Genomic DNA, 26,645 nt, shown 5'->3' on the forward strand with positions numbered 1-26,645 from the left:
TTCAATGAATTGTAATGCGCGAAAAATTGCTGTTAATACGTATTACCTCTTATCGATATAACTCGAATTCGTTGATTCACGAAGGAGATCAATAATATAAAATAAGGATCAAAACGTCAAAGTAACATTTGTTTTCAAGATAAGTAACAAAACAAAAAGTATGCATTTCAATTTTTCTCAACATACAAAAATTGGTTATTCGTTATTGGAATAAATTTGGAGATAATTGGAATAAATTCGAGATTTCTAGAAAACATAAATTCGCAATCCGATCGTCCAACTCGGACGTTTAGTCCGTAATCATAGTTCTTTACATATTTGCTAGGGTCGGTCTAGACTTTTTTATAATATATTCTTTACCGTCCATGACACTACTTTAGATCGAAACAATTTTACACCTTGAAACGTATAACTTTCAAAAATTCAAATTTACACATCATTCGTGCACGAACAATATGTCATCCTGTGAGTTTTTTATCCGCGTCGTTTAAATGTGTATAGTACTGATTTTTTTCAAAAATATGAATACCATAAAAACAAAAATTACGCGTCACGATGAAATGACGCAGCATCGTCAGGAACATTAACGTTGCTCGTAAACGAATGACTTGGTTATCGACACGTTGATGGAAGAATTAATACTTATTGCGTGATAATTAATAATTATTTTTTATGAAAATAAGAGTTTTAAATGCTACGAAAAGTAAGATATTAGCATGAAAGAATATTTGAAAGATTCAAAAACCCAACAAGTTGCAAAATTAATAATAAACTAATCGATATTTAAACATTTTAACACGGAAACAGTATTTTTAGTAAATGTTCTTAGGTAAAAAGAAATAAAAATTGCTTCTCACGAGTACGTTAAAACACAAAAACAACGATACTTTTTTCGAAATATTTATACTCGGAAAAATTCATTGTACGAAAAAAATCGATAAAGAAAAGCTACGAGAGTAACAAAATTAAATTCAAAGAAAAATCACAATAAATGATATCCTTCTCCTGGTTGTAATTAAATGATAGATAACTTTCACGATATTAACATTTAGACTGGAACAACCGACTTTTGTTACTAGGAAACTGTTCAAGCGTTTCATCGATTGTGAAACTAAAACTCGATTCTTTAAGCCGTATACGGTATAACGAGTTTGTAATAACGAGAGTTTGAAACCTAAGTTACTCGAAGAGTAATATTTTTTAAGCGTTCTATAATCCTGGGTCTCAAAGTGTTATCAAGATAAAAAGAAAACCGCTCGAAACCGTGACTCAACAGAGGCTCGTGGAAAAATTCTCTGCCAGAGATTGAAATAGTTACCCGAAAGTTTCTAAAAGAATTATTCAACATCTTGTAACACCGTTGCACGGAAACCAAATCGCAGGATAAATTTATAATCCCCGAGTTGTCCGCATAATTAAAAGTACACACGATTTTCTTTTTTCTCTTCTTCCAGAAAAGTTTTCATACAATTCTACGGCTGAATATCTCTGCTCTTTGTACATTTTAATATTCGTGTATTGTAAAAAATTGAACGAATTCTTCGTTAGAAAAAAATAATTTTTACAAATGGAAATGTATCGTTCAAAATACTATTCCGGAAATAGTATAATATTTCTCTTGCAATGTTCAAAATCTTACGAGGATTGTCTTTGCAAAGAATACGAGTCGTTACCAAATTTTGAATAATATTCCAAGTATTATTAATATTCTTCGATGGTTTACAATTGCAAATTTCTCTTTGTATTTGTATTCGTCTTTTCCTTATAATAACCGTTCAACGTTAAAAAATAATCTTTGTTTCACCTCATTGAAACAATTATTAATAAGATTAGTGAAAAATTATACAATAGTTGCGATTTTAAAGAGTATGCTTCAAATATCCAACAATTTTTTAATTGGATTTTAAAATCAATTCGAAGGATCGAAGTCGTATAAAAATGATTTTTCATCTCCCTTTTTAACGCTCCGCAAAAGTGACATTCAAACGGAATCAATCGATATCCAATACAATACAGTTACCAAAAGAAAAGTATCGGGATCTTGGTGTTCCAGATTTTTGTTTCTACTTGCCGGAATATTTTATCGAAATGTACGTTTGTTTCAAAAATGTTGGCAACGTTTGCCGCGCAAACAATTATTTCCGCTTTTAAAGAACGATAGAAACTTCACACAGGACAAGATTAACGAACGAACATTCAACATCGGTATCGCAAAACAAAAAAATTACACCCGATATTGAGAAAATAATTTCCAATAAAAGATTGATATCAAGTTTCTAGTATATTGCTTCTCCCGTTTTGTAATTTGTTCACGTGTAATTACAGAAAAAAGAAACGTAAAATTCAAATGACTTATCGATTCGCCAACATTACTTGGAGATGTTATTTTTCAAGGGCCGCGAACTCTCGGAAACTGCATTCGGTGGGCCGCGCTCGCCTACGAGTACGACACCACAGTCCCAAAGGTTCGAAGCACAGCGTGCGCGCGAACGATCGGAACTAACGCGAGAAAATAATCCTCGAAATTTCCCCAACGTTCGTTACCAGCGATTAACAAGAACGATGCTGTCTCTCGATATTCGCGAAACGTGGCGAAAAATTGCCCGGAGATTCTCGTCGGTCGAAAGTGACGCGGTAAGCATCGTTTCTCCGTATATCGTGCAATTTACTTCGCGCGCGTTCGGGTAACGAGTCTGGGGATCGGCAAAAGTCGTCGCGGTCGTTCTCCCGAACAAGTAGCCCGCCGTGGGAAGCATCGACTGGGCCACGTGGTGGACAGGAATGAATCATGAAAACGAAGCGTAAAACTGGCGTCGGGGATACCAAGGAGAGAAACTGGCTCCACCGCCGGTCGGCTCTTACAGTAAATATAGAAGCGAGAGAATCTTGCGTAAGGCCTCGTCCCTCTTTTCTCATTTTCGTGTCTCCTCTTCTTCGCCGTCTCCCACCTTCTCTTCGTTCGCCACCTTTTTGCCCCATTTTTTCCCCGATTCTCTTCCCCGGTTTGCTTCTTTTTCCTACCGTCTCGACGTTTTTCTCTCTCTCTCTCTCTCTCTCTCTCTCTCTCTCTCTCTCTCTCTCTCTCTCTCGTTCTCTTTTCCTCCATCTTCGTCCCAGCTGGGCCTCTCCTTCTCCCTCGTTCACGGTCCCAACGTTTTCTTTTCTTCTTTATTCCGCCACGGAGCAACTCTCTCGTCTCTTCCTCGTTCCGCGCGCCGTTTCTTCGACGTGTTCCTCTCTAGTTCGCTCGGCCGGCTTCTCTTCTGCGTCTGTTTCAGCGCTTCGTTCTCCCTCGGTTTTGCCCACTCTCCCCGACCAATCCGCACCGCCTCTTCCCTCCTGGTTCGAGTCGACCGACACGACTTCGCGTTGCGGAACGCCCGGAGGGAGTCGCTGCAAGGTCGTCAATTGCATCAGCGACGGTAGCTCCGGAGGCTTCCTGCTTCTTGGCCGAGCGCGCGCGCACGCGCACACGCGCACACGCGCACACGCGTCAGCAACCGAGCCTGCGAGCGACGGACCGATTTCCCGAGCTGCTTCTTCTCCGCGTAGCGCGCGACAGCGCGGGGTAAATCCAGTAGGGACCACTTTCTCAAAACTATTCCAAGATCGAATATTTTAGAATTTTTTTTGTTTCTTGGCGCAATATCTGTGGCAGTTATCCTTTCAAGGTGTAGATTTCTTTCTTGTAGCGCACGACAGCGCGGGGTAAGTCCAGTAGGGACCACTTTCTCAAAACTATTCCAAGATCGAATATTTTAGAATTTTTTTTGTTTCTTGGCGCAATATCTGTGGCAGTTATCCTTTCAAGGTGTAGATTTCTTTCTTGTAGCGCACGACAGCGCGGGGTAAGTCCAGTAGGGACCACTTTCTCAAAACTATTCCAAGATCGAATATTTTAGAATTTTTTTTGTTTCTTGGCGCAATATCCATGGCAGTTATCATTTCAAAGTGTAAATTTTCGCGGTCTTCCACATTTGGGTAAATCTTTCGTACTAAATTCAAGATCGAACTTGTCGATTATATTACCAACTGTTGTTTTTCCAGTGGACAGTAGGCCGCGATATTTTCTCTCGAAAAGTTTCAACAGTAGAACTATCAAAGGAATCGATTTGACTTCAAACTTCTTTTTAAAATGACTCGATTATTAACGGTGTCTTTGCTTACAATATTCGTGGACGATTATCAAAATAAGGAACTAACGGTACGCATAAACTATTTTGCACTTTTCTCGTCTAACTTCGAAGATATGTGATCCGATAGCAATAAGTTCACCGTCGGTAGTTTTTAGCGTTGAACACCACGTTGTACAATGAATTCCGTAATGACACAAAGAAGGCTCGATAGTAAGCTGTTGGTGTACAGAAGTGATAAATTTTTGACTTTGTTCGGACAATGACGTGTGATTATTAATATTGAAATTTTGTGTAAAAGCACCAGTATGGATCACAACTAGGTTTTAATGCAAACACAAAGATTTTGTTCGACATTATAGGTTAATGCTTCGTTTTCTTATAGCAACCATGGCTGCGTAACTTCGAGAGATTCACTCGATAAGACATCTGATATACAGATCTAAAATTGTTCTCCATTGTTTAAAAAACTGCAACGATTCACTTCTTGTACTATGTGTGTTCGATGAGATTTACATCAGCTGATTAGCCACGATCGAACTTGTGCGTTTCTTGCAATTAACTAGTTTTATCACTTTTGCGATACGTTTTGGGTTATTGCGTTGAAAAGTCCAATTTGACGGCCTATTTTGTACTATCTATTGTACAATATATGTTCATAATCGATACTCTTCGCGATATCTTCGACTTCGACCAAAGGTCTTCTTTAGGCAGAGATGCACCCCGTATCATAATATTCCCTCTTCGATACTCTCTTGGAATTTGGTACCAGAGTTATAATTTGTTCTTACTAGTCTTGCTCGATAAGTTTTTTCGTTCGATAAGAAATGGCGCTATTAGGTTCGTCGTTTTATTTTTCTAAAGATGGTATCACTGTTCGATGAACGTGTGGCAAGTTTCGTGTAGATCTGTCGACTCACTCGTGTATTTACAGTTGTTCAAAGTTGAAGTGTTATAGTATTTTTTACAATGGAAAGAATGACAAAACTTATCGAACAACTCAGTATATCCATCACTTCAGAATAAGTTGAACATAGACGAATCGCCAAATAAAACTTTCTTTCGCTCTTCCACGGTTCAATTTTGGTAGCTTTACGCGTATCGAGACCGAGTCTTATGATTCTTAAGAATCAGTGATTTTTTAACATCGATACGTTCAAATAATCCAACACTATTTAAACATCATGAAATCGTACTACGACTAACATCCGCGACATTTTCAATCTTTGTTATTCTTTTAAAGTATAGCTTTTCGCGGTCTTCCACGTTCAGATAAATCTTTCGTACTGAATCCAAGATCGAACTTGTCGATTATATTATTAACTGTTGCTTTTGCAGTGGACTGCGAGCCAACGATTTAACGCAATGTTTACCCCTTGCGAGCAATTCAATTACTCTCTCACGCAATTATACATTTATCTTGCTTAAAAATAGACCGGGTGTGGCTTCTTTCGTCATTCGTAGCGTATAAAATAAAAAATTAACCGTAGGTTGCTAAGAAACCGAGTCAAACGCAACTTGGTCGAGTACTTTTGCAGTGTATGCAAATATTACATTGTTACAACGACAGAGAAGTTGTATCCAATTAGGAATGTAAAATAGAAAAGTCTTAATTACACTTGATTCCTCGTCGAAGAAGAATAAGACTTCTGTTCTTTTTTTTTTATATTTTAGTAAAAGAGAAAGAGAAAGAGACCGAAGTACAGTGGTCGAAACATTTGTAGAAAGAGGAACGAAACACTTGGATTCAACATACGTTGAATTATTTGTACACAGATGTATCTCGTCGAGAAAGAAAGATCCATCGATTCTTGAACAATCCTTGATATATTTTATTAAAGAAAAATAGTAATTGATTTATACGTGTACGATCGATTGGTTGTTAGTAATTAGTAAGAAAAGTAACATATTACTCGTATCGAATAAAGTACAGACTTCGATAACATTTGCATCTCGATAATCACCGTCGCAATTAGTTTTATCTTTACTATTGTGTTGTTCCAAGATAATGAGATTTATTTTTCCTTCTTTGCTGGTTGTTTCTCCAGGCTGATTAAAAGTTACTTTAGCTCTTTGAGCAACAACACGACCTCCGAGCGAAAGTTATTTTTCATACCGCGCAAAGGGGGACGTAAACTACTCGCGATAGGGTCTGGCGAAATAAGGAGTAACAGATCCTCGTTTGTAATCGTTCTAGAAGTTTTCCGAGTGAAATTCCAGCGAAAATTTTTCGAGCCTTTGTTTCTGGTTTCCCGAGCTTCCTGGAACGATCGATCGATAGGTAAGAAAACTTACGATACGGTAGCAAACCCACCAACGAATGCTTTACGAACAGAAGCAGGCGGATAAAACCACCAACGAATAACCTTTCAGATATATATGGTTTTACCGTCTCGTGGCAATAACTATAAAGTCTCTCGACTATAAAAGGGTTGCAACGAGTTGCGGTTACGTTTTCCAGGGTTTTGACCTTGGACCATAGATCTACCATGAAATTAACGAAGCTTCGGATTTGGACTTTCAAGAACTCCTTATTCGTCTTTGATTCAACTATCGATCAGTAACAATTTTAGCCATTTTTCTGATACCACGAGTGGAAGATTTCTAGGGAAGAGTTTTAATGTCGATAATGTCGAAGGAAATTTAAACGATAACACTTGTTGCGTACTCACCGTTGCGTTCAATTGAAAGTAAAGACCTAAGAAATGAACTCTCACTGCAACAATTTCTTCGCCATCTTTTTTGTATATCCCGAGCCAAGGAACTTTTCTTAAGCTTCTTTCTCCGTTTGTTCATTTACAATCTAATTTTCGTTTCCCGTCTCGGCAACTTACAAAACGGAAACTGTCACGCTCGAGTCCAGGGAGCGCTCCAGACTCGAACGTACGATCCTCGACATTGATAAACATTTCCAAAGAAGCTGACGCGAGCTCAGGTGGTGCCAAACGCAAAGCTCAACGCAACGATTCGTCAAACCAACAAAAGAACGTCGAATAGTACCGGCAACTGTGAAGTTTACATTGAAGTTCAGCAGACGTATACCCTACAAGGAAGTCGCCCGTAACGAAGTCAATTGCATAAGCGACAGCGAAGCATGGTGGTTCCCAGCTTCTATACGACGAGGTAGCCGATCCTTAGATCGTATCTTCCTCTCGAGTACACGGCGACTTCGTTACTTGGAAGTGTCGCGGAACTTCGAAAAACATCTCACGTCTCGTCTTTTACGCGTACGAGCCAGTCCGTGGGTTTCGAATCGTGCGACGTTTACTCAGCCGCAGCAACGTTTGTCACCGATACCCTTTCGATTGTGTCGTCAGGACGAGGTTTGAGAAAACTAACTCCGCAAAAGTGTCAAACAATCTCCGATTTCGTTCGTTCAACGTTGTTTACGGTATTTGAACGCGAATTAAATCGACGATAAGCGATTTCTGAACATTCCGGTTGTCTCGAAAAAATAATTAGACGCATCGTTATTGTTATGTATTCTCTTCCAACGAGCTACGAGGACGAGGTTTGAGAAAACTAACTCCGCAAAAGTGTCAAACAATCTCCGATTTCGTTCGTTCAACGTTGTTTACGGTATTTGAACGCGAATTAAATCGACGATAAGCGATTTGTGAACATTCCGGTTCTCTCGAAAAAATAATTAGACGCATCGTTATTGTTATGTATTCTCTTCCATCGCGCTACGAGGACGAGGTTTGAGAAAACTAACTCCGCAAAAGTGTCAAACAATCTCCGATTTCGTTCGTTCAACGTTGTTTACGGTATTTGAACGCGAATTAAATCGACGATAAGCGATTTCTGAACATTCCGGTTGTCTCGAAAAAATAATTAGACGCATCGTTATTGTTATGTATTCTCTTCCATCGCGCTACGAGGACGAGGTTTGAGAAAACTAACTCCGCAAAAGTGTCAAACAATCTCCGATTTCGTTCGTTCAACGTTGTTTACGGTATTTGAACGCGAATTAAATCGACGATAAGCGATTTGTGAACATTCCGGTTCTCTCGAAAAAATAATTAGACGCATCGTTATTGTTATGTATTCTCTTCCATCGCGCTACGAGGACGAGGTTTGAGAAAACTAACTCCGCAAAAGTGTCAAACAATCTCCGATTTCGTTCGTTCAACGTTGTTTACGGTATTTGAACGCGAATTAAATCGACGATAAGCGATTTCTGAACATTCCGGTTGTCTCGAAAAAATAATTAGACGCATCGTTATTGTTATGTATTCTCTTCCATCGCGCTACGAGGACGAGGTTTGAGAAAACTAACTCCGCAAAAGTGTCAAACAATCTCCGATTTCGTTCGTTCAACGTTGTTTACGGTATTTGAACGCGAATTAAATCGACGATAAGCGATTTGTGAACATTCCGGTTCGCTCGAAAAAATAATTAGGCGCATTGTTATTGTTACGTATTCTCTTCCATCGCGCTACATATGCAGAATGTCCAGCAAAGTGTACTACTAGCATGAAGTGCTGTCGAGCATGAAGTAATTCTACGTGTAAAAGTAAATTGAAAAAGCTTCGTTTTCGAGACAATTTTGAGAATGTACCAAATATGCGCGAATTTTATTCCTAGATAATAACTTGGTGAGCCTTAATGTACATCTGGTAAAGTATTCAGTAGAACAAAATATGCATTTCGTAAATGTTTTACTTTATTATCATAAAAATTGCTAGAAATGTTGTCCATTTTGTTGCACATTAGATCTGAGCTCTTCGTACTAAATTGCTACGAACTCTTTCTAATGTGCTCGCCTTTCTGCGAACAATTTGAAACGTAATTACAATTTTCTCCTGTGAGATGTGTTCGATGCTCGTTGTTATCCGAATGAACGACCAATTTAACGTGACTCCGTAAATAAAAGCCGAATGTATTTTTTTCGCTATGGTCTATCCAACATTGGTATTGCGCGTTCGGAAGATTTCTTCGAGGCTAAAATGTTTGTAAAAACAAGTACAAACGATGTACACTTAAGCCCACCGAGTCATTACTTCGAAAAAATGTATTTTTCACGTAAAATTCGCGTATCTCGCTTAGTAAATACTCCCATTCCTAAATTTTACTTCGAAAAAACTATGCTAGAATATGTTATTCGAATTTTCATGCTTTTTGCAGCGTACAATATAGCGTATTATACTAAACTGTTACTCGAATCGCTTTTCGAAGCAGTATAGTGGACCTGTATCGTGCATTTCTAAGAACGCGAGCGGTCCAAATGCGTACACAAACCGATGAAAACAAACGGCAACCGATGTTTTCTAACGCGTAGCGTGAGTTCGCGAACCGATGACGTTTCGTTCCCTAGAAACGGATCTTCGACGTAATTGACAACTATGATTGGAGAAGCCTTTCGAACAAAGGACGCTTCGTTCTTACCCCATCTTCGTCCGCGAGTCTTTCGCGTCTATGCAGATGCGAGGGAAACCTTCTGCAAGGTCAGCAATCGCATCAGCGCCGGCTGACTTCTTCGGGGCTCTGATGTAACAGCGCTGTTTTCACGAGCTCGTGCCAGCTCGATCACTTCGATAATCTCGACGAACGGTGAAAGGAAACCACGGAGACTTCTGAGAAGTCGTCTAGCTACCGCCCTCAAACCACAAACCGGACACACACACTCTCTTTCTCTCTCTCTCTCTCTCTCTCTCTCTCTCTCTCTCTCTCTCTCTCTCTCTCTCTCTCTCTCTCTCTCGTTCGATCTCTCGCTCTCGCTCTAACTCCCAAAAGAAACAAATTGCAGGCATCGGATCAACTTTAATTCGACCGGGAAGCGTCTTTTCGAGCAGAACGAGGCTTCTTACCACGAACAGAAGGACGTTCGTCGTTTAACGTGTTCATTCGTGGAATATACACGAGGTAGGCTGCGAACGCGACCTTTAACAGGTATCCTCGACTCAAAGTCCGGATAAGATAGATTTTTTTACACTTTGAAGAATTAGAAATATACCCCTACCGTTAGATTGTCGCGGATGAAATTCAACGGTTGTATTTTAATTGCAAATAATATTTATCGATCGAAATATAATACAAACGATGAAAACGCATTTGTATCTCTGATCGAAGAAGTCTATATTTTGTCTACAGTCTTCTTTGGATCAATCGTATGGTCATTTTGGAGTATTTGTATATTGTAATAAACATTTTACAAACCAACGATGGATTATGCATTAAATTTATCGGTATTACGTATAGTCACTGATGCGATATGTCTCAATTTAGATTCGTATAAGAAAAATACTCGAATTTTAATTCGATTTGTCACTTTGAACCAGAATGACCGACGAAATATTATATATACAAACTTTAAACTTCAAATTGTGAGAAATTTCACGCGTTTGCGAAATCGATTATTTGGTACGCAACGACATAATTAAGGACAAATGAAAATAGTTGGAGCTTAAATGCGAATAGTTGATTAATTTTTGTCACAAATTTGTGTCCTCTTCGGTATAAGATTTCATATTTAAAACACAAAAGAAATCTTGGTCCACTGGAAATTAAAAATTAATAGAAAACTTTTTAGCGAGAAAAGTTCTATGGAAAAAAAACGCAAAACTGTGGTAAATATATGCTACAATCTTGTGCTAAACTTTCAAACTATTCGCGCTTGTAGTTTTCTTGCAATAAATTCTACACGAACTAGACTATGCTCACTAACGAGCATATCCTTTGTAGAGGGCTAACCACCATTGCAAAATCGAAAAAAGTGAAAAATTTGTTTTACTTTCATGAGAAGTTTAACTACTTAAAAATATATTCTTAAAGTTTTATTTTGAAACTTAAGAAAATAAGAAAGTTAGTTGTGTCAGATTGTACGAGCGCAGATTTCTCAAAATCTAATCACCTGTAACTTCACACTTTTGACTTCGCATAATCCAATCGATAGCAACGATATTATAAATTATTACAACGCACAATTTTTTCTCTTAGATGAACGAAACGGCCAAAAACCTGACAAACGTAAAACCGTATTTTTTTTTACCGAAAAATATAAACGACAAATAAATTCTAATAAAATTAATATTTTTCAATACTTCTTTTTCTTTGTAAATTATGCCCGAAATGCCCGAGTTGAAGAACAAATTACAAGAACGACCTTACTTTTCGACCCAGCACCCTGGTTTTCCCCCTTAAATTTGGCAACGAATAACTCCCGTGATTTATGTTAATCTTGGTCGGCGAGCAGAAGCACTTTGACAAAACTACAGTGTGGCGGATTTGTGCGCGGATTAATTGGACCGGAGCCCAGATCGTGAAAATCAGTATGATTCGTGAACGTTTTGAGTTGTCCAATGTCTAATTAAAAAGGTCTAGTAGTTCAACACTTACATAACCTACTAAGAATATTAAAAAGTGGCGTAGCCTAAGAAAAGCAACATTGAAACAGCATTGTTTAAAATATTGCAAAACATCTTCTTAATCTGGAGGTTTTTTTAATTTGTTAAAAATAATATTTCTTTGTATAATTAAACGAAATGTCGAAATGAGAGAACGTCAATAATAAGTAAAATACTTAATCATCTCGATGTAACGATTGGTATAAAGATTACTGTAAAACAAATCTTATCTTCGTTTATCTATTATTCTATCCATCGGTATTATCTATAATATCTATCTCGCATTTTTTACGAAGCTATTTAAACGTGCAGTCTGTCAAAGATTTAAACGTTTATCCAATTTGCTTAGCAGTCATCGTACGAGGTCATGAGAGCTAAAGCGAACTAACCCCACATGCTTCGAGTAATGGCATAATTCTTCAACGGTTTAACTCTTTGCATTAATCTATTACATAGCAACATCTACACTCCAAATTACTTTCATATGATTGTATTAACATTAAAAATACGAGGGCATCGAAACTATGTTCAACTTGCATTGATTTCGTTTCATTGACTCGTTTTCATGTACTCGTATAATATCAATCTACTCCCGGATTCGTCGAGAAACTATTAAATCGATCTCACCAACGATCGAACTTGTCCCAAACTTCGTGTCAAATACCTGGAAATCACCTAACGGACCCACTATAAAACAGGAGTGTAACATAAAACAAAAGTCCTGTCAAAGAGCTGTTCCCTGAATCGTACCCATCACCGAGTCACCGTCTTACACAAGCTTCGAAGGATCACATCCGATTACCTGACGACCCAGAAACTCTCAGCTTCATCTTTCACAGCTACTGGACAAGACATCGCGAGCTCTCGACGAAAAACAACGACTCCCGTTCTCTGAATTCTAACCAATCGGTTTCTCGATGCATTGTTTTAACGGGATTTTTTAGTACAGCATTTTCGAAAAATTAATTCTTCTTTTTTTTTTGCATTTTTTTATATTTTCGAATTTCGGAGACATACATCTGGTAGATTTTAATTTTAAAAAAATTGATCTTTCTTAATTTTTCAATTTTCTTATAGTTTGAAATCCTGGAAATACGAACCTAGCTGATTTTAACTTTAGAAAAATTGATCTTTCTTTTTCTTTGAATTTTCTTATAACTCAGGTTCTGGAAATATCAATCCAGCAGGTTTTCTCTTTGGAACAATTGTGTTCTGAAAATACTAGTTTAAAAGATTTTATAAAATTCGTAAAAATAGTGGAGCTACAAGGGTTCTTTCGCTGAGGTATCACGTACGGTACTTTGGACGTGATAGTGAAAAATTTTGTACGTTTTGTTCAAAGTAAAATCATGAGGTATTCAGTGTCACGAAAGAGGAACGTGTGCATTTGAAAATGGATGGTTCAAGATTCCAAAATACGAAACATCGCAAGGAGCGAGAAAATCTACTATATATCACTTTCGAGACGATGCGCTAGAAAGACGTTTCGAAGCATATAATCGAAATAAAAACGTTTAAGAAAGAATTTAATACGATTCTATAAATCCTGATAGAAAATGGAAATGGAAATTAAAAAATGATTTGATATGACAAATGTTCAATGCGACAAAAGAGACAGGTACAACTTTCAGAAATTGAATCATTCGATAATTCGACAAAACTGTGAAAGAAAAAAGTGTATTACACAACCCTGGTGTAACTAAAAATAAATATCGTAGAAATATTGTCGCTTATGCTCAAATATTTTACACGTTTTTCTCGAAACCATGTTTCTCGAGGCGGTCGACATAATTAAAAAAAAAAAATAACGAACGAATCGACTTAAAATTTAACATACACGCAAAGTAGTTATCTGTTTTCCCCTAGACTAAGAAAAACGCTATACACTTTACTCAACTAGTGTTTTGTCTAGTGTCCACTTAGCATTAAACTGGAAAAGTTTTAAACTGTTGATATATCGTCTTCGAAACGCTGCCATTTTGCTAATTTTCAATATTTTTCGTTTCTTCTAATTCGGGCTATGGTCATAGTCGCATAGATTGATCATTTCTTCGATCGTTTATCGCCGGAAGCGGAGATAGATAAAATTCAATTCATTTAAAGAACGACGAATATCGTCAACGTATATCGATTTACTAACTGTATTTCTGATTGGATAGTTAAATTCTTAGTTGTTCGTAGTGAGATATTTCGTACCCCAAATCAACTTCTAATTTTCATTGTGTATTTCTTACTTTTAAAACTTTCATCCAGTCACAAATTATGCGCATCTTCGACACGGAACACCGAAATCGTGTCAACCTTTCCTCAAACCGATTTCAATTAAAATCTATTTTGTACCATTAAGTAAAAAATATACGTAACTCGGCAAAATACGTGTAAACTGTCGAATAAATATCAAAACATGATTTTCACCTTGTAAAATTTTAACAATTTTCTTTTTTCACCTCGTATAATTTTAACAATTTTCTTTTTTCACCTTGTAAAATAAATATCAAAACATGATTTTCACCTTGTAAAATTTTAACAATTTTCTTTTTTCACCTCGTATAATTTTAACAATTTTCTTTTTTCACCTCGTATAATTTTAACAATTTTTTTTTCACCTTGTAAAATAGATATCAAAAAATGATTTTCACCTTGCAAAATTGTAACGATAACCTACTTTTCTCGGGTCCAGACTAGAATAGCCTTTGGAGGAAGCACCTGTAAGCGGTTCCTCCGAGCAAGATTCGGGACTCGATCATAACCTCGTCTTAGATCGTTAAAAGGCGCTCGCAATAAAGCCTGGACGGGATGGGGGTAAGAAAAAAAAAAAAGAATAAAAATAAGAAAGCCGATCGGCGCTACACGTACCGCTGTTCCTGCAAACGCAGGGCTGCCTGGTCGATTTGTTCTCCAGTTTCACCGGCTGACCTTGACTCGGCAGGAAGGCCTCCCGTTTCTTGCCGGTGGCCTGGACGACCTGGTTGCCGACGGTCTGATCTCCCTGCATCACCATCGTGCTCGTCGTTGAGCTCGTCGGGCACGAGGTGCCGTTCATAGTAACCGAGCATCCGGTAGTCGAACCTGACGGCGACTGATACTCCTGGAGGAGAACACCAGTCGTCGGTACTACGTTGCCTGTCGAGTTCGGCGACGAGAAACTGTTGATCGTCAACGTGGGCGCGTTGCCGGTAACCAGAGACAGTTGAGGCGAGAAGGTGTTCTGATGAAGGCCTCCTATTGAAAACAATTAGGTCGAACGCTCAACTTATCAATTGTAACCACACTTTACGCGAGGGATCAGCTCAGAAGTGAACTCACGGGAATAGAAAGAAATATTTATTGTTTACGTCAACGTTTAACGTAGAACCTCTTCAGAATGTAGGAACTTGTGATCGAAAAATCGAATCGGAGTTACGATATTTAAGAAATCGATAAAGCGTATATCGTGCGAGTAAAATTAAGTTTTTCGAATATTCCTTCTGGTACTGTTCTCGAGATTGTGTTACCGAGTTCCATCTTGTGAGAAATTTAAAAACAAAAGTTACAGAAAGTATAGACAAGTAGAGAAAGGGTCCGTGTTAAATAGTTTCAAGTATTTAAATACTTTCAAACGATGCAAACAACGGTAAAGTAAAACGAGCACATTTTCGTACACCGCGAAGAATGAATTGTTAACCTCTTTAAGAACGAATTATCTTCTCCACGAAAGAAATAAAAATTCAAACCGATATCGACTCGTGACAACGATTCATCCAACGACAATATTATTCGGGATATTGTATCACTGTTTGTATCGATTTGATTTTTCTTTCCTTTTTCGTTAACTGTATCAAAAATTAAGCTTTTAGAAACATAAACCACTAGAGGAATATCGAACAAACAAGGTTAAAGATTTTTCGACGGGACTATTTCTTCTTCGAACGGTTTCGAATTTATTTTTCTTTATTTTAGAAACTACCAGCGGGTAATTTTCGCTCGACTTGCCTCTCCGAATTATTCGAACAATCTCGTTATAGCACGTAACGAGAAAGTGAACGTATTTGCACAAAAGAAAATACCGATCGAATGCAGTCTCGACGCGACGTCAAAAGTTTCGACAAGTATCTCAGAGAGATTCGTTACGCGATACCATTTAAGCACGAACGCTGAGACTTCGAATCTCCTCGAACACCCATTTTCCTTTCCGACATTGTAAGCTGCTTAACGGCTGGGTCCACGTGAAACTTCGATAGCGACTCACGAGCGTCGGGCACGGATACAGCTTTAAAAGTACTCGAGGACGTTGAATAACCCCGTGTCAACTTCCGAAGTGATCGAAGATCATTTCGACGTTTACGTCGAATTAGTCGGCAATCGTACGACGATTAAACTCTTTCCGAACTTGTTGAATACGTAACTTTAATTCGTCCATTTATTATGGAAACGCGATCGATAAAGTTAAATGAGCAAAGTTCGTCGACTTCGAGATATCCGACGATCCGACGTATTTAGATCGATGGACCTCGCACGATGGGGAACGCCAAACGTAACTCTGTTTCGCCGGTTCTTTTTCCTTGCATTTCATCCACCGTTTCATAAGTTTATTTCATTCGTCGAGTTACCTTTGATGCTTCCCAGATATTTTTAACGGAGAATTTGTTCTTTAAGCGAGAGCACAATCGATTAATATTCAACACCCTGTGTTACCGAGTCAGTGGTGGATACAATTTGGTCGTGTAATCGGTGAAACTTATCATTTGTAATAAAAGCAAAACAAGAGCTATAACTTCGTTCCATGGAAATGAAAGAAATAATTGAACAGATTCGTCGAAGAAAATTTTAAACTTTATCATTGAACATTGAGCGAAATTTATTACTGACAAACCAGTGAGATTTTTCCGACGAAGATAAGTCCAAACACGACCTCGATTACTTTTAATTACGCATCGTTTGAGCCGTTTAAACAAAAATTTGAAAATCATATAATTAGAAATATTCCGAATCAGGTTGTATTTTTGGACTCGTTTTCGTAGGGAAAAATTCGCCAATCCATCGATTGTACTCTCATGGAGATACAATGAAAAATATGAAACATTAATTTCACGATGGTTACCTCGATCGTTGCACGAACCTCCTAATTACTAATTTCTATTGCACTTTATTATGCGAGAAACCGTTCAAAACGTTGACCTCTTTACTCTGTGCAAAGGTGTACCTATCGAATTACGAGCTTTCGGCCAATTCTTCTCGAGTTTTTACCTCTTGGACAGATCGAATGGCCAACTGTTTCATTCGATCAACGTTTCCAATGGCCTGAACAAATACCATTGCTTTTACGTGACCGAATCCCACATTTGGGCATTACCCTTGTTTATCGAGTGCATGTGTGTTCGTTGGATATTCAAAATCGATGTTCTCATTGTTGCAATTTTGCGAACTCACGTTCGACAAAATTTTATTTTACAAATACCGATTTAGTTTTAAACAAGAGACCGCTTTATTTACGTTGCTGACACGATTGCCATTGCTGCATAACACGCAACAGGGTTCACTTTCGATGACTCCGTGAATTCTAATTTTGTCAAAGGATTCCAATGATGGAATACAGTATCGATTGAATCGTCTTAGAAACACCCTGTATACTTCTCAATTTTTCGTATTATACGATTTCAAGTAGTCTCTCGAAAAAAAAGGAAAGAAGAAAGAAAGTTCATCGAACCGTTGGAGTCGATGAACTTCCCGTTTCGAAGTGGCAATATGATGTGTAAAAAAATTGATCCACACTCTCTCCCGGTACTCACCATGATGAAGATGATGAAGACCCGTCAAGTTGAGCGTGTGCTGCGTATGCTGGGTGTGTTGCGTGTGTTGCGCGTGATGCAAACTACCGACGTTCACACCGACACCTTGAAGACTAAGCGCTTGTTGACCCGGAGGAGCCAAACTGGCCAAATTCTTGGCCAACAGTTCGAGCTGCGTCACGGGTACAGGACTGTAGGGTGATCCAGGGGGTGGCGTGGGAGCACCCCAGGTGTAACCACCCACACCGACCCCAACGGCAGCGGAAAACACGCTCTCTGAAACTACAGTATCCGGCGATTAATCGATGAGTTCCTCCTTTGGCTCAGTAATCGGCACAAAGCACCTTTGTGGTCACGATGAAACTTTTATTCGAGTTAATTATTCTTATTAAAGGTTGATCATTCTTACGGAATATACTTCGCGAGCTAAGAATCGGGCGTATTTGGAGCTATCTATGATCATTTTGAACCGAGTGTTCTATCCGAATGAAATTAGCTAAGATGGAAATATTGTAATGTTAACACGTTCACAACCAGAGCTTACGTAAATATCGTTTGAACACGTAGAAAATTGTACCGATTATTCGGAGCTATCGGTGATGATTTCGAACCGAGTGTCCTATCAGGATGAAGTTAGCTAAAATGGAAAAATCTTAATGTTAACACGTTCACAACCAGAGCTTACGTAAATATCGTTTGTACACGTAGAGAATTGTATCGATTATTAACAACAAATATTTTACTTTCTTTTCTGAACGATACGCATTGTTATTCTTATAGTGTGCATACGTTTTGCAGTTTTAAAAAAACTTTATTCATACAGGTAATACGTATGAACTAAAACCGCCATAAGTGAGACTGTGAATGTGTTAATATTGACTCTGACGAAAAGAAACGAAATAAAAGTTTTATTCCAACATAGGTAAATACATTTTCATTCTCCTGTCAACCTATCTTGATAGCAAGCATCCGTGGAGCCATTATTTACCATGGTTTTTTATAGCTACAGTATCAGGTAACATTTTTTTCTAGTCTAGTGACTTATTTAAGGAATACCTTGCATAACAGCGAAAAAAATGGTTTGAAATTTACAGTTGATTTAATAGAAAATATTTCAACGTAGAAGGTACATTTATATTTAAAAGTACATAAATATGTTAAGGAATAACGTCGATATCGATATAGAAATACAAAGGATCTAACATTAAAATGTACTTCCTATTATCGTTTAAAATTCATCGCTAAAATTGTTCATGTCCGCGTAATTTTTATTCGTGTGTCAACGATAATCTTTAAACGTTTGCAACTGCTTAGTATTTACACGACTTCAAATATTATTGTTAGCAAATTCAGAATAATATTTGCGAAAAGGTAAAACTAATCGTTCACAGTGATCGTCGAGGAGTATATTCGAATTTATTCTTTACACGTTTCGACATTGGTTCTAGATGTTCTTCGGTAAATGAAAAATAAATCCAAGCAGGAAAGTATACAGTTTAATATTTATAATCTTCTTGCCTGCTGTAAATTAATCTTTGTACAGATTATTTTTTCATTCATGGAAGACTACTTAACACCAAGTTCGATAGGTACGAATAATAATACTCGAGTAAGTTTGTTCGAAATACCATTATCATCGATAAAATAAACAATGCCAAACAACTACTACGAAAGAAACTGAATATTTCTATTTAAGCAATTTATATTCAATAACGTATATTACGATGTACTGTGTTAAAACATGGTAAACGCAAATAAGGTTTCCTAAACTAATTATTATTACATAATTTTGTTGCTTACACAGTACAGCTTCTTGCAACTGCAGAATTTCACATTTTTAACATTCGTCTTAGAGAATGTTTGGACATAATTACTTTACGGTCATCGGTATGCCTTCGTTGCTCAGTTCTCGATGCTTCTCTTTCATTTTTGTCATTATGAAAGATAAATTCTAATTTTCATAGTGGTTGTCTCGGAATTGCAAGTAAAAAGAGATCATTGCGTCTTGTACATCATAGATGACCCACATTATGATAATTGCATTTGAGATATTAATTATGCATCGGTTAATAACGCTACGAACTATTTCATAATAATGAGCTGCATTCTCTACAAGTAGGAGAACGTTCAAACGATTAATTGCGTCTAAGGCAGGATCTGCTAGACAAGTCTTACCAAAGAGTGTTAGAAGATCCGAGATGAAACAGTCATCCACTGTTGGGTACCAAATACATTACTGTCTACGTACTAATCTCTTGGATTATAATAAATTGAATTTTGTAATCATTTTATTTCGCAATAACATTTGTCTGAAATACCTGGTGGAATTTTTATTCATATTTAACGAATAACCCGTTATTCTTGTAGTATGCGAAACAACAAATGCTTATCAAAGAGAAACAGAGAACTCTAATCTTGTTCTGTATCAATCAACCGCTAACACGCCACTTACTATTCGATTCTGATCGCAGTTAGTTGCCGTTACTATTACTTTCCGATCTTGCTTATAACAAAGAACTTTACTATGTTCAAAATGGGAGAACAGTACAACGATTAAAATTGAACACGATTGTGCACAAATATCATATTTAAGTTTTATATTCTTGTCTCGAGACATGCTTCGATTTTGAGCAAAATCGATCCGTAACGACAATTGTTTCTTGTAACTTTTTAGTTTCTCCGATACGCGTATATCGCGAAACCTTTTTTCATATCCTCCAAGATAAAGAAAAAAAATTGAACGAAATCTTATCTAGTTAGACGAAAAGTGTCTGTCGTCTACGTTAATTACAATGCGAATTGATCGTGGTATTTCGAACGATCATTGAGAGCTCGCGGTGGGTCACCGGTGACCCACTGGGACACGAACAACCGGCGCGCCGATAAATTTTCATTGACGTTTCCGACAGCGTAGGAAAGCCGCGGAACGCTTCGTTTTAAAGAAAAAACGAGAAGCAACGATAAGTCAGCGACCGAAACTGGCTACGAACAGTCCCGCTCCGACTTTCGATCGTAAATCAGACACCGCATCCTCTCCTGGTGGAGCGTTTCGCACCTCTGTACGCACCGGGCTGCTTTTCTCGACGGTTGAAGCCCGTTGCATTTCCTGATTTCGCGAACGACGAAGTGTCCCTGCCCATCGGATATACGCCGAAGCTGTATGAATATTAAAGTCACCGAGTGACGTGTTGCCCGATGGGCTTATTGAAATTTATCGCATTAGTTCGCCGCTTTCGATAAATATGCAATAAACGGCCAGCAGACGGATAAATGGAAAATCCATGCAAATTCATTTAAATCGAACGAGACACTCTTGCTGCCGGGAAAACAGAAACAGAGAAAGAGTACCGGGACCGTGGTAAGGGGGAGGTGGAGGGGGCAGAGAAGTGAAATACAAACGATTTCCTCTTCGCCCTTCGTTCGCGAGCCCCGAGACACTTCCAGATATGGTAACTCCTCGTTAAAAGTACGGACTTTTACCTCGGCGTCCCCACTGCTCGGAGCAGCCACGTATCGACTTTCTGTCGACCGAACTGTTTAGTCGAGTGGGAATGCGCGCACCAACGACTGACAGTCGATCCTTGCCTTCTCTTTCGCTATATTTAATACAGAGGTTCTCATTTGTGCATCGTTCTAACGAGAAACTGAAGAGAAGAGAAGGAATAGAGGTCACCGCGTCCACCCGGTATATAGCGAAGAATTGTAGAAAGAAACGTCTCGTTTGTCGTTAAATACGTCGGTCATTTCACGCCGTATTATGGAAACAAGTATTTGCTGGAACAATGAATTCTTCTGTTTGAATTCGTATCGTGGAGTTGCTACGAACTTTTGACTACGTGTAATTAAAAATAGTTCGAATTGGATCGTTGCTGTAAAAATATCATCGTTACTTCTGGAAAACTCTTGTGATAATAATTTGAAAACCAAATGGAAATTTGTTCATTATATTATTAATTAACATTGAAAGAATTTATTTACATTTGGTTATTGTATTGTCGTGCCTGTAGATCATTGTTACATTCTTAACGAATAATTTTAATACATCGACGAATTTTATTTGTGCATTTAAGAATTTATATAAGTAATGTCTTCTTGGAATCGAAATCGTATCGTTAAATAAACGAATAAGTTTCTTGAACTTGTAATTGTAAAATTAAAAATAAATTTATTTCGATTCTAAAAATATTAACATATAGAAGCATATAAACTGTCATTTTGCATCGATACGCGTGCTTTAGAAACGATTTGTAGGACAGGCGATTGAAAATGTAAAACCTCGTCAATTAATGGGTTATGCTATTAGAAAGACATAATGAGAAGCGTAAAAATTGTTACATCGTTTCGAAGTTTCGAGCGCTTGTAATGCGAGGCTCGTTCGCTGTTGCTCTATCTCGTTCGCTCTCGGTATATCGCGTTCATTCATCGCGTTGATCAGTATACGCAACATTTAATCTTTATCACAGCCGATTTCTGAAATATAATCGTCTACCATACTAGTTGAATGTTTCCGAACGGACTCGACTTTGTAACTTTTATCAGTATTCGATAAAACTTATTGAACAGTGCTAGGTGTTCACTTATTGAACAGTATAGTACTAGGTTGCTCGGTAAGTTTTGTCGTTGGATAAAACTTATTAAACAATACTACATTGAACAGTACTGTTCGATAAGTTTTATCGAACGACAAAACTTATTTAACAAGCTATTATATCGACTTGATTCGTCGATTCGTAAACTATTTTCTTGACTAGTAACTTCGCTAGAAACTTTCGTTTCGTAATTCTTAATCTTCAACCATGAGGCGAGATCATGATGAACGACACTATTCCCTCTAATCGTTGTATCTGCTTCCGCATGCATTGCAGAAAATAATTGGGGGATCTGTTTCTCAAGTATACGAAAGTTGAAATATTGATACGTTAAATGCACAGAGTTTTAACAGTTATTGATTCTCAATCGAATCTGTTAAGTTTCCAAAAAAATGATCACCTAATTGTTTTGGAAAGTGTAACAGCCGCTTACTCGAAATTTTGTAGACTCTACACACTGATTTGAAGTTCGTGAGCTTTGGATAACGTACAAGGATTAATGATCGATATACAGCTACATTTAATGGATATTGGTAATTTTGTATACTAATTTCACAATTCATAGTTTTATAACGGGGCAGTACGTATGCAAAATACGGCATTGACTAAATTGAATTATTCATCTGGTTATTTAAAACTTCGAGCCGAACTAACCTCAACGTTCCAAACTCGCCTTTTATGAAAAATTCTACATAAATCGACACGCTTGGTGGTTTTAAATAAATAATCATCTAGAATGTATAAATCACCTGTATTCCTTGCACTTAATTTTCATTGATACAGCAATTGTTAGTACGGCAGTATGTTGCCATTGCCAAATAAATATTAAATAGTCATTTTTTACGTTATAAATAGATCTATTAATACTTGAACATTACAGTACTATACTTTTTTAATTAATGTACCAATAGATTGTGCAAGCAATAGATTAATTCGTTTGCACTACCTATACGAAGTTACTTTTTTGAATTAATAAAATTATTATACACGATTGCCTTTTAAACGGAATATTTTATTCCAAAGTATAAGGCCTCGTTAGTATCGTGATAAAAATATAAAGAAAAGCTACACAAGCACGTATGCACCTACTTCAAATATGTCGGAACGTTTAAAAGTGGTGAACGACCAGAAGAGTATTTTAAAAACGATCGAAATCGTTGTTTCAGGAAATTCATCGTTCGAGGAGTGTTTATCCCACGAGTCGAAGTTTAAAATACTTTCTGAACGTTGCATTCACCTGTTCGTTCTGCAGACAATTCGCAGCGTGAAAGATAGGAAAATAAAACACAAGAATTGTTAATTAGAGCTTTTTTTACGGCACTGCGGAGTAGCAAACGTTTTTCGTTCGACGAGTTTCAAACAGGAATCGAAAGCGATTCGGCTACCTGTTTCTCGGTGAATAGAAAAAAAAGATAATAGCTCGTATCATCTACAACAAGATTGCAATGATTTTGATCGAATGGTACAACCAAGTTTTCACCGTACACAATTTTTTTAAATGTTTTCTACGAGGAACAAAGTATTTGAAAGTATCCGAGACAATATTTTATAATATGAGAAATAAATGTTTAGGGAAAAAATATACAGAACAGTTTTAAACGACCAAAGTTTTTTAACGTGGAAAATTGTAATTTTACAGGTTGCTCCTGTGCGTAATTCAAAGGAATGCGCGCTATACACGGTGCTTTCAGAAATATAGCTGGAAAATTCACACCAAGCTGAGTATTTCTTAAACATTGGCTACTTGATTAACACAGACGTTTATCCGAAGTTACGACTTTACACGAGAGCATTAAACCATTGCACGCTGCACCGAATGGTGTAAATGAAACTGAACAGGATAGATGGATTTTAAGAAAATACACTGTTCTACGAAAATTTACACGGTAAATCAACGCGCGAAATGTTCGAGACGCTTATAAAGATTTATATTTTCGAAACTGAAAGTGTCGTTAAAGATCGATACAAACATTTAAAATAAAATAATTTATCGATCGAATATTTCGAAAAATTTCTCAATCTATCGAACTGATAAAAAAATGAGACTCAACGTTAACGTAATAGTATACAAGTGCAAACACCGTTTAAAAAATCTCCACTCAGTAAACAAGTGCAAACGATCGATCATGTTAATAGAAAAAACGATAATCGATCGACAATAATCTGAATTTAAAATCTTGAAAGAGAGTCAAAGTCGAGTATACTTAGTTCTTCGGTTGCACGGAAAATCAGAATAAGTGAAATTCGATTTGACAAATTAAAAAAATTGCTGTCTCAATTTCTGAGAAGATTTTACATATTTACGGAATGTAGGTAACGAGTATTAGTTTAGGAGTAAGGAATATAAAGATATGAACACTATTATGGATTGAAACATTGATGTAACGAAAAAGTTGAAACATTTAGAAACATCTAATTAACTGATATATTTATGTATTGTAGAATTACTACTGCCTAAAATAACAGTATCCTGTACCTAGAATGGCAATTGGTCGTTTTAATCGTTTCTGTTATCGACACAAGGATTTCTAGCGATTCAAGAATTAATACACATATCTGGTCGTCAAGTTTGATAATGTTTGGATACAAAGAAGTAATTCTGAGTCACGAACCGTGTAAATTCTGCAAAGTAGAATGCAGTTTGTTGGACAAAGACTTATGTTTCGACAGAGAAACGATCATAAGCATAAAATAAAATTGTGAGAAATATTCTCACACTCGACAAAAGAAACAGGTTGACTATGACGAACGATTTTACCAGAACAAACATTAGAACAATCCAATCACGGAATAAAAAACAATACTGGGAGTATTTGTTACAAATTTTTGGGACGTCTATGTGTCTGTAAATTATTTAGAGAAACTGTTAAAATATTATTAAAATATTTTTGAACGTTATAAACGATTAAAATACTAATTCCTAAAAGTGTATCATTCTTATTATCAATATACACATATGTCTACAAGTAACAAAATGCACAAAGTTCTGTAAAAAAATTAATTGTTTCAAACTTTGTATCGATAATGTAATTAATAGCATATCGTTGGTTTAATAATTATTTCCTCGAATACTAACTCAATAATAACACAATACAACAATATGAATAATAAGTGATAATAGAGTAATACTAGAAGAATAAGAACACTGAAATCGAAACGTTGATAATAACTGTTTATTAAATGTACAAACCTATGAGTTTAAGGTGTCGACAATACAATTTTAGACGTTATGTTTACACATATTCCACAAAGGATATGCGAATACTTAATTCGATCGGTAAGAAGTTTAAACGAGAAAGTCAAATTAACCACAAACCTTATTTCTTCAAAAAAGTTCAATCTAAGTTGCTCTATTATCTCCGCATAGTCGCGATCGTAATACGATGTAATATATCTCGAACTACAAACTGCATGTCGTAAAAAATTATGTTCTACTTTTTCCAAGAAAGTTTTATCCATATATACAGGAAGCGTAATTAAGAAAAGGTAAAACTCATGAAACGTTCAGCATTCTTACAAGGAAACGTTCGAACAAATATTTCTTTCTTTTTTTGAATGAAAACGAGCTTAAGATGTGACGAGTAATAAACGAATTTTACAATAATAACCCCTGTGTCTAACGCGTAAAGTGGCAAGACATCGAGAAGAAAAAAACCAAAGGTACAAAATAAAATATTATGTACGTAAAATCGAAGTATCCTCCAAAGCAGTGATTTTCAATTCACTGCTCTGAAAAGAAAAGAAATATTCTGCACACGAGGTAAGAAATATGCTGAAAGGAAAAGAAATACTCTGCATACGACAAATTTAAAACGATACAAGAAAAATACACTCCTACAATTGTCGAACTTCGACGATCGATGCATCGATAGAAACAGATGTTTATTTATACAACTTATCCACTTTTCTACGTTTGAAATTTTCTTTTGCACTTTTCTTAGATTCTAAGAATCCTCCTACCAACGTTGAAAAATACTATTTCAAAGGTTACATGGACCAGCTATCCAAACTCTAACGTATTTAATAAAAGTTAAACCACGTGTAGTCTTTTCAAGTCATTTGAAGCTCTTTCTTTTACAAAACTGCAAATCCTTAGCAACTAACGTGCTAGTATTTTTTTGTTTTGTTTTATATTCAGCGACTCCTATGAAAAATGTCTCGAAAAACCCAGTTTCGTGCAATAAATGCTAACCCAGATCGTGATATCTCCTTATCGTAAGATGTTCGATGTTGTAACACATCGGAGATCTCGTAACCTTATCACCGAATCCTTACATTCGACTTTCTACGGATTGAATTTTCTTGTCGTATATATGTTCAGACAGTAGCGTATCGTTGGAAAATATTGTTTTCCGCTTACGTTACCGTGGTGATGCACTAGTTTATAGAAAATCGTAAACACTTTTGGCTCGCAAATCTGAGAATACACGTTCAAACTGCCTACGCTAATATGGATGGAAAAGAAGAGTTAGAATCTTTTATTCGTCATTTACAAAAAACTATCGACGTTGACGGACACCGTGTTGAGCATTAATGAAATTAAAAAACAAACATTTTTCCACCGATCTTCGTACAGCTGTTTTTCGTTACTGTAATTCGTTGTGTTACTGCACAAATTCTGCCCACTGCGTTCGTACAAACGAACGGTCAATGTTTTTATACAAGCAGGATAATACAACTCCCACATAGATAGGAAACTGTAATAGATCATAATAGAAAATACGCAGTTCGAGATAAGCGCCAGTTGCTTTTTAAACATCGAATCCGCGGAAAACGTACACCAGCGAGCAGAACTTGCGCAAGCAATTA

The 26,645-nt window shown here is 36.9% G+C and overlaps 1 protein-coding gene across 6 annotated transcripts in view; it reads right to left on the reverse strand.

The window, feature by feature from the left end:
- Wge (BAH domain and coiled-coil containing protein winged eye) overlaps positions 1 to 26,645 on the reverse strand; it is a 445,841-nt gene that overhangs the window by 89,511 nt on the left and 329,685 nt on the right. For all 6 annotated transcript variants that reach the window (XM_076314128.1, XM_076314127.1, XM_076314126.1 and 3 more), the window contains 2 exons: positions 17,248 to 17,529; positions 14,336 to 14,701 (listed from right to left, as the gene is read on the reverse strand). In XM_076314128.1, the coding sequence (XP_076170243.1) occupies positions 14,336 to 14,701; positions 17,248 to 17,529 (648 nt within the window). The remainder of the gene's footprint in view (positions 1 to 14,335; positions 14,702 to 17,247; positions 17,530 to 26,645) is intronic.

This window comes from Ptiloglossa arizonensis, chromosome 6 (genome assembly GCF_051014685.1).
Source record: "Ptiloglossa arizonensis isolate GNS036 chromosome 6, iyPtiAriz1_principal, whole genome shotgun sequence".
NCBI classification, from domain to species: domain Eukaryota; kingdom Metazoa; phylum Arthropoda; class Insecta; order Hymenoptera; family Colletidae; genus Ptiloglossa; species Ptiloglossa arizonensis.